General features: G+C 60.1%; 1 protein-coding gene across 5 annotated transcripts in view; it reads right to left on the bottom strand.

Annotated features, from left to right (window-relative positions):
* Positions 1 to 1,036: 1,036 nt before the first annotated feature.
* The window catches only part of ZMIZ1 (zinc finger MIZ-type containing 1), a 233,259-nt gene continuing 219,251 nt past the window's right edge, over positions 1,037 to 15,044 (bottom strand). For 4 of the 5 annotated variants that reach the window (XM_045040201.1, XM_011287295.4, XM_045040202.1 and 1 more), the window contains 8 exons: positions 14,509 to 14,614; positions 13,413 to 13,573; positions 12,325 to 12,392; positions 11,947 to 12,015; positions 11,218 to 11,462; positions 9,921 to 10,087; positions 6,433 to 6,690; positions 1,037 to 4,882 (listed from right to left, as the gene is read on the bottom strand). In XM_045040201.1, the coding sequence (XP_044896136.1) occupies positions 4,775 to 4,882; positions 6,433 to 6,690; positions 9,921 to 10,087; positions 11,218 to 11,462; positions 11,947 to 12,015; positions 12,325 to 12,392; positions 13,413 to 13,573; positions 14,509 to 14,614 (1,182 nt within the window). In that variant the 3' untranslated portion in view covers positions 1,037 to 4,774. The remainder of the gene's footprint in view (positions 4,883 to 6,432; positions 6,691 to 9,920; positions 10,088 to 11,217; positions 11,463 to 11,946; positions 12,016 to 12,324; positions 12,393 to 13,412; positions 13,574 to 14,508; positions 14,615 to 15,044) is intronic. The other variant, XM_045040204.1, reaches the window with a different exon arrangement.

The following is a 15,044-nucleotide window of genomic DNA, read 5'->3' as shown; positions in this document are numbered from 1 at the left end:
GAGCGTGAGCAGGGGAGGGGCAGAGAGAGACGGAGACAGAATCTGAAGCAGGCTCCAGGCTCTGAGCCGTCAGCCCAGAGCCCGACGCGGGGCTCGAACTCACAGATGACGAGATCGTGACCTGAGCTGAAGTCGGCGCCACCCAGGATTCCATTTTTAATGTAAGTTTTTCCTTCCCCCCTCCCCTTCCATCTCCCACTGAAAAGAGAAACTGGCCACCCTGGAGAAGCCCCAGAAGCACCCATATCCCCCCCTGCATATCCCCCCCCACCGACACACACACACACTTAGGGGACCTGCACAGTCTCCTAACACACATTCCCACACACACTCCAGGGGATAAATTTTGGGGAGCCTGCTAGCCCCCACTTCTTTCTTTGAGGATAGTTAGGACAGTGGCCCAGGTAGGTAGTTCTAGAACCCCATGTAAAGCGCAGTCACAGAGAAGAGAAAACCCAAGGTCCCCTTACAGGGTCGGGGGCAGTGGTGCTGGGGAGTAGGGTGGCCAGAGGGAGACGGTGAGAGGGATAGGCCACGAGGAGAGTGGCTGAGTCAGTGGTCCAGCTCTGCATTCTGGATGCTTTTGCACAGCACCCTCTGGAGCTTGGCACGAAGAGGTTCCCGGTCTGTAAAGCCGGAGAATCCGCAAGGGGCTTGCTCTCAGAGCCCCGGCCAGCATCGCACACGTTCCCTGAGTCCCCAGCAGCCCGTACGGGGCCTGGTCCTGCTCAGGGTCCCCTCCCCACCTGGTTGTCCCACTGTCAGGAGCGGGGCCTGCCGCAGATCAGGGTCCTGCCGGAAGAAGGCTCTGGGCTCTGAACATGCTCACCTGGCCACGCCAGTGTCTCCTCCAGGGACACCCGAGGTAGGGGCTCCTCCAGATCAACACCAAACCACCTGCCTGCTTGCTTGCTTGCTTACTGTTTCTGTTTTGTTTTGGTTTTGCCAGGTGATCAGGCAGGGGTGGTGGTTTAGAAGCGGAAACAAACCCCCAAACCGCTCCTTAAAGTTCACAAAATAGCTAATTCGCCAAACCTTCGTTTTTTGTCAATTTATTTAGAAAACAATTAACATGGGCAAATGAGATACCTCAGTGTTACAACAGAGTATAGAAATGTCTAGCAATAGTCAAATAATTTGATCTTTAAATACAAAATAACCACATGAACACCTAATATACAGGTTTCATCTGAATACATATTTATTAGATAAATATTAGAGGTTGTCACATCATCTAACTACATACAGCTTTGCAAGACTAGAAATCACAATTAGGTTTCTGACCAGTTTAAAGTTTGAAATGGTTGCATTGTACAGAGATGTACAAAGACAATGACAATTTCTGTGGGGGTTACTTCAGGCTGCGCTGTGGGTGTGTTTATGTGTGGACATGTGAATCACCTGCAATCATGATATCAAAAATTATACAAAGTATGAATTTGGTTACAATTTTCGTCTGAAATCCCCATTTCTTTTCATTATTTCCATAGCACCCTAAAAATACACAGGTGGCAGGACCAGTACACCGGAAGCTAAATAGTACATGGAGGTAAAATAAAAAACAAAACAGAACAAAAATGCCTTTCCACACAGGGGCAGAGTATATTACATAAGACAAAGGTGGAGAGAGACCTCACAAACGCTAACAGGATCTAGTTTTTTTCACGTTAAGATGGAGTTTCAAGCCTTTTTTTTTTTGTTTGTTTGTTTCGTTTTGTTCCGTAAAATAAAAACAATACACATTCCAAGGGAAATGAATGCATCTGTTAACGTGTCTCTATTTCTCATTTACATATGTACACACGTCCCTTGAGTCGCTGCTGCTGACGTCATCCTGTCTAGATGGTCAGGTCGAGGGAGCAGACGTGTAGCTCTCTGGGGTGGGGGTGTGTGTGGGGGGGTGGTGGTTAGGGCTTTCATTAGGGAGGAAGGATTAGAAGTGTCTTCAAAAATAAAAGGGCTACAGGGAACATGATACACGGGTAAAGCTTCGAACCAAGGAGATGGGGTGATTGCCTGTACTGGGGCCTTCCCGCCTGCCCGCTGGCGCCCTGTCCGTCTCGTGGAGTGGCAGCAGAAACGTGTCTACGGCCTGGGTGGATGCTTGTCACAGAGAAGTGGCTTGCTGAGGCCTCGTTTTTGCTGAGGTTACTTATGGCTCCAAGTAGTCGTCCAAAAGGATGAAGGAAGCATCCCCCCCCCCCCCCCGGAGTTCAGAAGCGCCCTTGCTTGGGGAGGCTGCCGTCACCCGAATCTGTCACCAACCGGGGCTCTCTCCAGCCCCGGGCACCTTTCTGCCTCCCTCACCCCCCTGGCCTGGCTCCAAAATCACTCCGGGAGAGGACGTTCCCAGGGCACGGGCTTCAGGCACCACGGTTCGGGGAAGCTCTTTGTCCAACTTGCTGGTGGAGGTTCGCTTGGGAGGGGCCCCAGGAAACCTGCCTCGGGTGCCGAGCCCTGGCTTCCTCAGAGGTGGTTGAGGGAGGTGCCCAGAGCCCGGGCTGTGGGGAGCAGATCGGTGAGCAGAGCAGGGACACCCGGTAAGAACCAGAATGGACCCCAGGCCTTTCTGGGGAAAAAAGGAGCCACAGCAGGAAGCAGGAACTTCTAAGGAAGGCGTTTGTAAGTCTGTCTGGGGCAGAACATTCCCAGATGGCCGAACACAGGAGCGTGGCCACCTGCCAGGGCTATCGGCCACTGGGCAAGGACGGCCGCGTGCTACCTGGCATCGTCTCGTCCCCACCAGCTGACCGGGGATGGCTCTGAACAGTGGGCGGCCTGCTCGAACTCACGGCACAGCCACCCACGTACTTTGTCCCTTCATCTGTACAAATAGCCCTGGTTGCTTTTTTGTTTTTGTTTGTCGTTTTTTAAAAAAAAGGACTCGGTCTTGTTGTTGAGTCAAGGTCTTTTAAAAACACCAGCAAAGGCTATAACCAGGTCATGAAAATGTTGAATATTATCAAAGACAATACTAAAATATTCACAAAGATATTTACAAAAGCAATTCTCAAAATAATTGATTTGCATACTGAACACCACGCTGTTTGAAAAAACCTCGACAACGGGACAAAGGAAAAGGGGGCGGGGACAATGGCAGCTTTCCTACAGAAAACCTTGTGCCGGCTGTCTGGTACAGTGACTGGAAATCAACAGCTGGGGCCACCGTTCCGGTCAAATCCAGAGGAGTGCTGGGGACCACCCGCCACAGGGGGAGACGGAGCTCGAGAACACGGACAGTGGACGGGAAGCAGGAGACCCCAGGCAGCAGCAGGGAGGGGCGCAACGAATTCACAGACGTGACCCAAGTGACGGCCCAGCAGCATCACAGGCCATGCGGCTTAGGGGGACAGAGGACCCCCAGACGAAACGGACGCCCCACAAGCTACCCGGGAGACTCCGAGAGCAGTAAGCCGGATGGAGCGAGGCAGTGGAGGGAAAGACCAGAGGCTGCTTCTGCTCCGGTGAGCAGGAGTGTGGGCAGCTTTGCAGGGCAGGGGGACACAGAGGGAAGGAGAGGCCGGCAGCCGAGTGCGGCACACAGACACCACGTGACGCTGGCGGGCACGTCCCGGCACGTGTGGTGACGGACTGGGGTGCAGCTGGGGCAGCCTTGAGCACAGGGACAGCCGGGACCGGGGGGGGCCGGAGAGGTGCCTGCGCCATGCCCGCACAGGCGCCTGAGCCTCCCCCGCCCCTCCACCGGCCCACCCGGCTGTCGGGGCGGACACAGCAGAAGTGGGACAGAGGGAAGCAGGTGTCCCCCGTAACAGTCTGGGAGACGTGGGTGGGGGCAGGAGGGAGGAAACAGGACGCGTGGAGAGAAATGGGTTGCTTGCCGTCCAAGTCTACCGTCCCCTTTCTCAGATGACTCCGTAGCTTAATTAATCGTCACTGAAAAACAGGGAGTGGCTCGGAGCAAAGTTGTAAGTTGCCGTTCCTATCGGACTCCGGCTGGCGGCATCCCCCTGCCCCCCAACTAAGGGCACAGTAATTTTGGCTGGGGACTCTCTCCCTCTGCTCCCCGAGGCCGGGCCCCGGACTGAGTCCAGAGGTCATGGGGCCAGCTGCACTGTCCTGGCTCTGAGGAGGCCCTGACCCCCTTTCCCACCGGTCCCCAAGCAGGAATGGCACACCCTCTCTCGAACACAGAATCTTGTCCTTTTTTTCTCTGCTTTCTGAGAGAGAGTGTTTACAGGGTATCTTGGCTTAGAGGTCAGGGGTCAAAGCGACGACCTTGGCCCCTGAGAGAGTTCTCTTTCCCAGAGGTTTGTGCTTTTCTGTGGTGGTGGTGGTGGTGGTGGTGGTGGTGGTGGTGGTGGGTGGGCCATTCTCACTGCCGCCAACCGTCACTGCTCCTCCAAGGCTCGGGGCCTGCCTGGGTCTCGGGGCGCCTTCTCTCAGGCTCAGTCACTTGAAGGAGGCTCTGGGCCAGGAAGCAGGGAGGCAGGGTTACAGTTTAGAAACCGGAAGAACCTCGGGGGGCACTGGAGGGTCGTTTGGAATCAGCACACACAGAGGGACCAGGAAGGCTTTGTCAGCGTGTGCCCTCTCGCCGGGCCGGTTCCCCACCTCGAGGCTCATCTTCAGGGCCTGCTCTGGGCACGGGCACCAGACCCACACAGCCTTCACAGTGCACCCTCCCGCCCCTCCGCTCTGAGAAGGCCGCAGCAGGGGCGGTCTGAGGGCATGGGCTCCCAGTGGTAAAGTGTGTGTGGGACAGACGGGGAAGGAGGCAGAGTGGGGGGGGATGGCCCCAGTGGAGGGGTGGGCTTCAGTTGTTCTCAAAGAGAGACAGGAGGTCATCGTTACTATTGCTCGGCAGGTCGGGGGGATCCAGGTACGAGAGGAGCTCATCGGGATTTGTGAGTTCTGGAAGGAGCTGGAAGAGAAGTACAGAAGCCCAGATGAGGTGTCAGCTGAGGGGCTGGGCTGGCCCAGGGTGAGGACTGCAGGGGTGCCCCCAAGGACTGCCGGGGTGCGTGCTTCTCTACCTGCTTCCCGGGGTCCTGGCGGGGCAGGGGACACTAACCGTGCTGGCTGGCCTCAAACGCGCCCAGGCCACCGTGCTAGCCTGGGGCACACCCGCGCTTATTTCCAGTGTGGGGGAGACAGGCCCTCGGCCCGCCAGCCGGGAAGGCTCGTGGCAGGTCAGGGGGCTTTCTCTTGATTCCGGGCTTCCTCTGGCCCCAAGACCCTGCCAAGAGGAAGCCTGGGTCACGAAGGCCTCCCAGTAGAAACCACATGACTTTGCACGTAAGGCCGGTGGTCCCTGTAGCTCTCGGCACCCTGGACCTCCCCCCAGGAGCTCCCTGCTCCCTGGTGAGCCTATGACCAGAGGGCGGCGCGGAACCATCCTTCCCTGCGGCCCCTGGGCTGTGGCTGCAGACTCTCCCTACCCTCCACTGTGAGGTCCTCGGCCTCCTTTTGTCACACCGGGGAACCTCATGAACCTAAGAGCACCCTCACTGGACGGGTCTGGGGAGGAGAGCTGGGGGAGAACCCTAGATGGCCGCACAGCCGAGGAAACCCCATTCACCGTAAAGACTGCCGCTGCCTGCCGGGGCAGAGGGCGACCACAGTGGGGCTGAGGCGTGGAGAGGGCAGAGCAGGCCTCCTCTCTGGGAATCTAGAGCCTAGGGGCGTGGGATGGGAGGGGCAAGTGCCACGTGTCCCTTCCCGGCCCACCCTAGCCGGCTACCCGGCCCCCATCACTCGAGGGCTCCTCCCACCCCGCTTTCCAGACCGGTCGGGCCTCAAGGTGGGAGACCCCTGAATCTCAGCCACCCACTTCTGCCCCAGTAGTCCTGGCACGACCCGAGGCTGGTCCTACTGTCACCCCTCACCGGGGCCTCTCTGAGTGAGCGATGGAGCAAAGCGGCAACACAGGGCGTGGACAACACACGGACAGGAAACTGGACACAGACACACACCAGCGAGACAGACAGAGGGACCCTGTCACTCCAGCCCTTCCCCTGCCTCAGGCCAGAGAGTGTGGCGAACACTGAGATGGCAAGCTTGATGTGGGGGTGGGGGCGGGGAGGGGGTCGGAAGGAAGAAGGGCAGGGGGCCTTCCTGTGCTTCCTCCAGGACCCTGGCCCAGAGGGACCCTGTGAGGGCCTGTGGGGGAAGGTGGGGTGGGGCAGGGAGGGGCTGCAGGACTGTGGCCGAGGGGACCGAAGGGCAGGTGCCGGCAAGGTGGGGAAGGGGGCGGGGGAGGGATGCTGGGACCCTTGGTGAGGCTTCCCCACTGTGGGGTTTCCTGGTTCTGGAGCCAGGGGAGGCAGGCTGGCTAGGCCCACCCACCACCCACCCACCCCCTCATAGCTGCACCTCCTCCACCCTGGGCCTTGAGCCCTCGACACCCACCCCTGCTCTCGGGCAGGTCCCAGCGCCAGGCCTAGCCCCAGGCCGGTGGTGACCCCAACTTACATCCAGCGAAGGCTCCGGCATGTCGGATGCTCCCTGTGCTCCGGCCTGACCCTCTAAGGCTGAGGAGGGGTTAAAGGTCAGGTCGCTGTGTGGATGGTTGCTGGGAGCGGCCTGTGGCGGTTGCCGGGGAGGCTGGGAAGGAGGAGGAGGAGCCCCACTGTGATGTAATGGAGGCCCTGACTGGCTGCTGGGGTGTGGGACGTGCAAACCTTGTTGTATGGAGGGATGGGGCTGGTCAGAACTGCCAGCGTGTGGCATCTGTGGAGGAGGAGAGAGCAGGAGAAAAGAAATGTGAGGTGACGAAGTACAGCAACGAGATGCCTGGAGAAATGAAAACCAAACAAAACCAGGAAAATAACAAACCCCCAAAACAAAGCCACCCCCTTACAAAGCTCAATGCTTTTTGTTGTTGTTGTCGTTTTGCAGGGCAACAAACAAAAAAAGTCCTCCCCCGAGGCTGCCAGTCAGGGAGGCTGTGGAGAGGGAGGCGGGGCCGGGGCCTGTGAGGCCATGTGGGGGCCGGGAGGGAGGTGGCCCGGAGCTCTGGGACAAGCAGACACTGAGAGCATGGTCCAGGCCCCCCGCAAGCCCCTCTGCCTCTGTAGCCCGGACACCATCACCACAATGAACAGGAAGGGCAGAATGGAGAAGCAAATGGGCATGTTTCCAAGGAGTGGGGAGGCGGGGAGGGTGACGCTGGCAGCGTGGTACGGCACACCCCTTCCCCCCACCCCTGCCCGCTGCCCCCCGAGGGCCAGGGGCAGCGGAGAGCAGACACGGACAGACAGCATGGGCAGGCGTGCAGCTCAGGAAGGGGTCTGCGTCCCACAACGGGCCCTGGCCAGGGGGGAGGGGGGGGCGATGCTGGACACAGAGGCACCTTCTAAGGGCCCGAGGTGGCAGCGGCTGGCCCCTTGGGACCAGCCCTGCCCGCTGCCCAGGGTAGGGCAGAAGTCAGCCCTGAGTCAAAGGGGCAGAGCAGGGCTTCTCCGCATTGCCAGACCCTTCCTGTTGGCCACCCACCTAGGCAGCTGTAGGCCGCGTCCCCGGGTGCCGAGGAAGGCAGGCACCTCTGTGCCTCGCTGGGCGCTAGGGCTCACAGAGGGGGTGCCCCGGTGAGGCAGGAAGTGCTTGTCTAACAGATCCACTAGAGGCCCGTGCTCTCCCGTGTGCACGTGGATTGAAACACCAGGGCTGTGGCCGGGCAGGGGGCCTTATGGTGTATGACATCGAAACTTCCCTGCTGGTCTGGGTGCTATCCCAAGCAGCCTCCCTTCAGAGCTCAGATCTTGGAGCACAAGTCCACACTCTCAGCCCACGGCCAGTGCCCCAGCAGGTCCCCCAACCGCACTCACACGATGCTAGCCAAGGGGAGCCTGACCCGCCAGGCTGCCGGTGAGCAAATGTCTCCTTGGTCTTTTTATACCTTCCTACCCACCCCATCTTCCAGGCCATGCACACATTTCGTTTTTCCTTCGTGGGTTTTGAAACAGCAGCCTGATCTCCAGACCCTAGTACCTCTTCCTGTTTCTCCTAAAGCTGCTCCCAGGCCTTGCTGGGAGCCTCTGCTCAGTCCAGCCAGCCCCAGGCAGCACAGGGCCCCCTCCGTCCCGGGACCGACTGTACGACTGTGGGACGGTGTGGGGGGGATGCACACGAGGCGGGAAGGACCAGGAGAGGCTGGAAGGATGGCCACCATGACTGTCAGTAAGAGGCCAGCTTGTGACTCCCACCCATGACCGTGGGTGCCCCACAGTGCCCATTCTGGGGGGCAGGGAGTGGCTCCACACTCCTGGAGCAGCCCAGCCCAGCCCAGGCAGACAGTCTCTAGATCTGCTGACAACGGCTGTCCCCCTCAGGCCCGGAGGGACGCTCTGAGACCTGCTGATACACCTGTCACCTCTCCTGCAAGGAAGAGTCCTTCAGTGACCCAGCACCTGACGGGAGCCTCTCTGCCAGTGTCCGCGCACGTGGGCATCCAGCTGGTGCTCAGCCAGGGCCAGGCTGCCCTGGCGCTGGGCAGTTTATCCGTGACTGTACTATCCCTCTTCGCAGCTGTACTTCTGGGTCGCCGTCTAGCGAAAGCCCAGAAATAGGGAAGGACGGTGCATATCTAGGGAGCACCCCTGGGCGGCGGGGGTGGTGGTGGGGGGGCAGGCTGTGAAGTCAACTCACAGGCTTAGGGCCCTCTGAAAAGACCCCAGGTGGCAGGGCTCAGAAAGTAAGCGACATCCTGCTGCCATTGTCCAGTGCTAGGACCTCTGTGTGTGACAGGTGAGCGTGTGTGGGGTGTGATCTGGGTGACTCCTGGGCATGGATTGCTGAAGAAACGGGGGGAGCTGGGAGAGAGGCCCCCAGAAGTCAGAAGCTCCACGAGGCAGAAAGGAACTTGCGAAAATGTGGCTGAAGCCCCGTGACAGCAGCTATGTCTGACTTGGCATTCTGGAGTTCCATAGGAAAGATGCTGCAGTGTCCCTCTCCCAGAAGCCTCCGGTTAACAGCCACTCTTGCTGAGAATCGGGTGGCTCGGGACGGGACAGCTTCTGGCAGAGCCAACCCCGTGTGGATCACAGTGCGATCCCAAGGCCCTTCCTCCCAGACCACATGGGGGAAGATGGGGGGACTGCAGCCTGGCCTTCCGGTGCAGGCCCGCCCAACCCCACTGCCAGGCCCTCTGCGACTGCCCCTCCTCCTGAGGGGAGAGACCAGGGACAGACAGAACGACTGAGGCCTGACTTCAGCCCTCAGGCCCCGGTTTCCCCAAACACCCCAACCGTGCTGTCTCCATCCGAGCGCTGCCAGAACCTTCGCTCCGTGGGCACAAGGCCTGTGTCTGTCTTGCTCACACCAGGTACAAAACCTGGCCCGGAGCAAAGGCTCAGGAAATGTGTGCTAAGTCAAACAGAGCCACGCAGTACTCACTGGAAGAGGACCTGGGGTGGCCAGGCCTCTTACCACTGTTGGGTGTGTTAATAGGTGACACGGGACGGGGCGTGAATATTCTGAGGCTGAGCAGGCGGTGGCGATACGCAGAAGACTCAGACCCCTGGGGAGCAGGTGCCTAGGCGTGAGACAAAATTCCAGACAGCTGGGGCTACGGTAGGTCAGCGTCTGAGTGTGCATGTCAGGGAGAGAGGCTGGTGGCGGTGGTGTGTGTGGGGGTGTGGCGGGCATGTGTGGGAGGTGGGCGTGTGTACGTGCAGTGTGTGTGCAGACAAGAGCCTGCAGCTTCCCCCATCTGAGAATCCAATGTCCTAGGTGAAACCAACGTCCTTGGCCAAGTCCAAGGACACCGACTCAGCCTCGGTCAGGCCTCTCACTTCCTTCTGAGCCCCCAGACCCAATTGGCAGTCTTCCCCTTTGCCTGGGAGGGAGCTAGGCAAACATCAGAAAGGTCCTTGGGGGAGCCCTCTGCTCCCAGCCGCCCCACGCGGAGGACAGGGGTGAAGGGGGAGGTAGGGAGGTCAGGACGATGAAGAGGTACTCACAGTTTCCTGCATGGGGTGACTGAGGGGTTTCTCGAGGGCGGCCATGTTGTTGGGCATGTCCGGGGGGTGGGAGAGCTGGGGCGGCCCGTGCATGAAGTCGTTCATGGACGTCCCGCCAGGGTTTCCGTGGGGGAAGTCAAAGTTGCCATGGCCCTGGTAGTTGTTGCCTGGGGAGAAAACAAGATGGCACCGGGGCAGTGTCACCCAGAGGGAAGGCAGCCACGGGGCGGGGGGAGTGGGGGGACACGGAGTATGTAAGTTAAGATGTGACTCCTGTCCTGGCTCCTGTGGCCTTAGACGGGGCAGCAGTACAGCCTCCTCTGGTGGGCCTCAGCACCCCAGGACCTGAGCTGTTTTACAGCTACGAGGAGGAACAGAGTGTGAGCAAGAGGTAGGCCAGGCTCCTGAGGGCAGGGGAAGATGACGCCCCAGTCTGAGCCTTCCTCAGGATCTGCTGCGCTAGACCCCAAGACCTGTTTCCTCACTGCCCCCCACGTGGCTGCACCCCTTCAGTGGGAAGACCGCAGCCCAGAGCGGGAGACCACAATTTCAAGTCCACAAAGAGAGCTGCAGCAGCCTCGAGGTGACACCATTAGAAGCCAGCTGTCTGGCCTCCCTGGCCCTTGCTCCCTCCCCAACATGGCCATGGAGAAGGATCAGAGGACCAGCATACTGGAAGGCTGTGGGATCCTGCTATGTGGGTTAACCTCTCCGGGCCTCTAATCATCCAGGGGCCTGGATCCTGCAGGGAGCTGCCATTGCCAGTGTTTAAGGGGGCTGGGTACTTTCTAGGAACCCAGGGCAGTACAGCATAGCTTGGTCTGGACAGCAGGGAGAGTGAGAGGGCAGGGATGGTGAATTTGGTGGCCAGAGACCCCTGGAACTCTGTGCCTGGAAGGATGGGAGCATTTCAGGGACCGGGACAATACAGATCTCACAGAGAAACACGGAAGGGCTGGGGGAAGGGCCAAGAACTCCAAGTGGGAGTGTTCTGTTAGTGCCCCCAGCAAAGCAGGTTCCAAAGAAGGCAAGGAGCTATCCCCTGGGCTCCAGGAGGCAGAGCCCACTTCTCAGCAGGGTGCTGACCCATAGGGCTGGACGGAACCAGGTGGCGAAGGAGACAGGATGGCGTTGAATGGGCCACCATACCCCAAGTCCAGTGACATGGGTTGTGTTTTGGGGTGTATGTTGCCTCTACCTCTTCACACCACAATCCCCCCTGCACCTGTCACGTGAGCCCAGAGACCCTGTACCCCTGCTGGGACTCCTCTCTCCCACCTCATCCAACGTCACCCACCTTGGTTGCTGTAATCGTTGGAGTTGGCGCCCCCCGGTGGAGGCGGGAGTGGGTAGGGGGATGGGCCAGGGCCCAGGGCTGCGATCATTTCCATGACGTTGGGCATGATCATCTGGCTGGGACTCATGGTCTTGAACCGCTTGGAGGGGATGCCATCTGGGTCATCTTTAATGTGCAGGTCTGACTTGATGGGGACTGGCCGCCAGCTGCACGTGGGGTCGATGGTGACCTCTTCAAACTCGGAGCTGGTGGGGAGCAACGGGGCAGAGCTGAGGTCACGTGGTACCAGGCCTGGGATACAAGGGTTTCTAGCCCAGGCAGACACTGAACTGTCCCTGCCTAGGCCCCTGTCCCCATCCTTGCCACGCTCTGCCATATGACAGGGGTGTGAGGGATTTTTACATCTGTTTGAGAGATGGGGAGGGTGAGGTGAGGAAAAGCAAGTGGCTGGACACAGGACAGCCGGCCCCAAGGCCTCCCACCCAGGAAGTGGCTGTCCGGGGCACTGTCTTGTTCTGGCTGAGCCTAGTCCTTTCTAGAAAGTTCATTTGCCCCCAGATAGAAAAGTTCCTGAGGTAGAGTCACAGAGGTGAGAGCTTGGGTTGGCGAATGGTCTGCAGCTGGGGACAGGGTGGGGTATCAGGAATGTCCCCGTCTCGCCTCCTCCAATCCAGGCGGGCATTCCCCCGCCCCCTCCATGTGCCCCGAGCTGGGGGGGTGCCCACTTACTGTTGGATGGCGTTCAGGATGCCCCACATGTACTGATCCACCTCCAGGCCCTCAAGCAGAGCCGTTTTACTAGAAAAAAAGAGAAGGGGGCTTGGCCTTTGCTCTTGGAGCCTAGAGACTAGCGCATAGCGCACCCCTCCCCACCGTGTCAAAGACTCTGCTTCTGCCACGGATTACTAGTGGAGGCAGTGACAGGAGAGCACGGCCTTGTGACAACTTGACACAAGAAGACTGCACGCGGCCCCTGTGCGCTGAGCTCCTCTGCCGTGTCTGGGTTCTCTGTTTGGCTCCTAGGGCAGGAGGAGGTGGCTAGACCCCAGACGGCAGGCCCAGATGGAGGCCAGTGAGGAAGGTCCCGCCGGGGTAGGTGTTACTCACTTGCACACAGGACACCGCCAGGTCCCTCTCTCACAATTCAGCTGCAGGTACGACTCCAGGTCAAAGCACTGCAGAGGCCGGGAGACAGACAGACAGACAGACAGATGAGAGGACGCGTAGGTGCAAGTGCCACCGTCTCTGGGACCCTTGTGAAGATCTCCCAGCGGGGAGGCAGAGGGGGGCGGGGAGACGGGGGCTGGGTTGTGGGGGCCGGCGATCATGAGGCCTTTCCCCTGCTCACATGGCTAGCCGGCCACGTTGAGTCCCTGCATGGCTCGCTTCTCACACCACCCTTGTGCCCGATGGCCCCTCGCCTGTGTCCTCTCAGAAGGCTTCCTGGCTCGCCCAACAGCGTGTCTCCACAGACCCTGACCCATGACGGCCTGGCTTCCCCGTCAGCCCAGCCCCGGCTCCGAGAACACATCCAGTCGAGTTCATCAGTACGTGTTGGTGCCCACAGCGTTCTCCCTGAGGGAAGCTCCTGCCCTACCATGAAGCCCTCCAGACCTGCTGTGTGGAGGGAGGGGCCGAGGCTTCACCTGGCTTGGCCCCCCAGCCTCTGCAGGAATGGCCGCTCCCCCTCTTCTGGGACTTCTTCCTGAGCAGCCCCCACCCAGGGAACCCCACCCATCCAGGCTGCCCACATTTGCACAGTGCTCTATCAGAGCAACCCAGGCCACGACAGTCACTCATTCCACGGCCACTTCCTGAACACCTGCTTGGGGCCAGGCCCCAGGACACAGCAGCGATCAGGCAGAGGTGTCCCTGCCCTGGGGCTCCAGGCCAGCTGTGGCCGTATGTGCAGGACTTGCACCTGGCTTCTGACATCTGTCAGGACTGGGACTGTCCAAATCGGTTCTGGGGCCCCCTGGGAACCTAGCCCTGAGCATGCAGAGAAGATGCTCGCTCAAAGGATGGACGGAGGCCGGAGGGAGTGAATACAACCGGCTGCTGATGGCCGCCGAGTCCTCTGGGGACCAGAAACAGGCCCTGCTGCCCGCCCTCCCGCCCCCGCCTGCCCCTCACCATCCCAGCCAGACGCCAGCCATCCTGCTCCCGCTCGAGCTGCACCTGCCAGGACCACTCACCTGGACGTGCTTGCAGTCGTGACCTCGAGCAGGCAGCTGGATGCGCCGGAATGTGATGGGGCACTTCAGGGACACCTTGATGGCTGTCTGCTCCACGCCATCCTCTCCGTTGAGGGTCGTGTTGCCTGACGAGGCAGCCACGCTGCTGAAATTCCGCTTGACTGTGGGGCAGGAGGCACAGGTGGCTGAGGAGGACGGGGCCACCCTGCACACATCACACTCCCTCGTGTGGCTAAAACACACCCTGCTTCTCCACCGCCCCCCGGACACTGGGAGGTCCTGGGAATAACTAGCGCACCCAGGCCTGGTCACAGGGGAGCTCGGCCCGCCGGGGGCCCTGGGCCACCCGGCTCTCTGGGACGGCAGCCCCCACATGCGACGTGTGGAACGCGTGTGTCCCCGGAGCAGCCGCGTCAGCTCCCCAGTCTCTGCGGGACAGACCCCGCCTTCACCAGCACGGGGGACTTTCTACGGCACTTACAGAAACACGGTCTGGCCCTTCCCACTGATTTTCTGGGCCAGTGGAGAGCCCTTCAGGCGCTCCCGTGCTCACTTCTACAAGGGTGGAGATGGGAACGGACAAGCGCCGGGCGGGGACGGAGGGCTCAGGAGGTGATGTGGAGAAGCAAGTCGAGCGGAGAGGCAGCGGTGCACCGCCCTGCATACTGCCCCCGAGTCATCACCTGGGTGCCTCCTCCAAAGGAGGGGACTCTGAGCCAAGACCCTGTCTCTAGTTTATACATGAGCTGTTGAGGTGGGGAGGCCGGTCCAGAATCCACCCCTGGCTGAAGATCCCCTTTGTCCAGTTCCTAGAAGTGATCTTCTAGGTGATCACCTCCTCCAGGAAGCTTGCCTGGCCTGTCTACACCACGGTGTGTGGTTTTAATTTGCCTCACATCCTGTGCTGTGAGCCAGCTCTTCCTTGTGAGGCAGGCCTCACAGCCCATGCTCATCTGATCACCCCCACGGCTCCAGAAGGAGGGACATGAGCTGGGGGGGCGGTGGGGACTGGTGCCAAGGAACGCTCGGGCCCCGGGGTGTGTGCATGGAGCCAAAGGCCGGTCCCGGTTCTCATTCCCTGCGCCCCCGCACTCACTTTTCGTGATACAGTGCTCCGCGGGCAGGAGGCGTTTCTTGAGGAGGCCTTGCAGCACGGAGCGCACGGAGGGCCGGTGGACCAGCTGCAGCACGAAGAGGTGGGACTGCCGAGGAAAAGCGTACTCAGTCCCCACCCCAAGGCCCCAAGGCCCCCACGGCTGGCCCCACTTGTGCCCAGAGGCCCCTGGAGGCCAAGCACAGGAAAGGGCCCATGATCCACAGTGATGCCACTCTAGAAGAGGGTCTCCTGAGGCCCAGGATGTGTCCTGGGACTTGTGAGCCTGGGGACCCGGGCAACGGTCACCACCTGGGGGACCGTTACCTGGGCTCTAGGCTGACTCTGATGTTGAAAACCTCCTGGCCTGAGTTATGGGACACCAGGCATGAGGACTGGAGCGGGCCTCACTTCCTAACCTTGCCTGGCACGGCTCCATATCATGTGTTCTCCACCTTTCCTGCCAGAGGGGGTCACCCCTGTCTTCACTCCTCCAGGAAGCCTTCCAGGACTGCACACCCCCACAAGCCCCTACAGGT

The sequence above is a fragment of the Felis catus genome, chromosome D2 (genome assembly GCF_018350175.1).
Source record: "Felis catus isolate Fca126 chromosome D2, F.catus_Fca126_mat1.0, whole genome shotgun sequence".
Taxonomy (NCBI): Eukaryota; Metazoa; Chordata; class Mammalia; order Carnivora; family Felidae; genus Felis; species Felis catus.
Note: the sequence above shows the minus strand (reverse complement) of the source record. Positions and strands in the feature narration are given on the sequence as shown.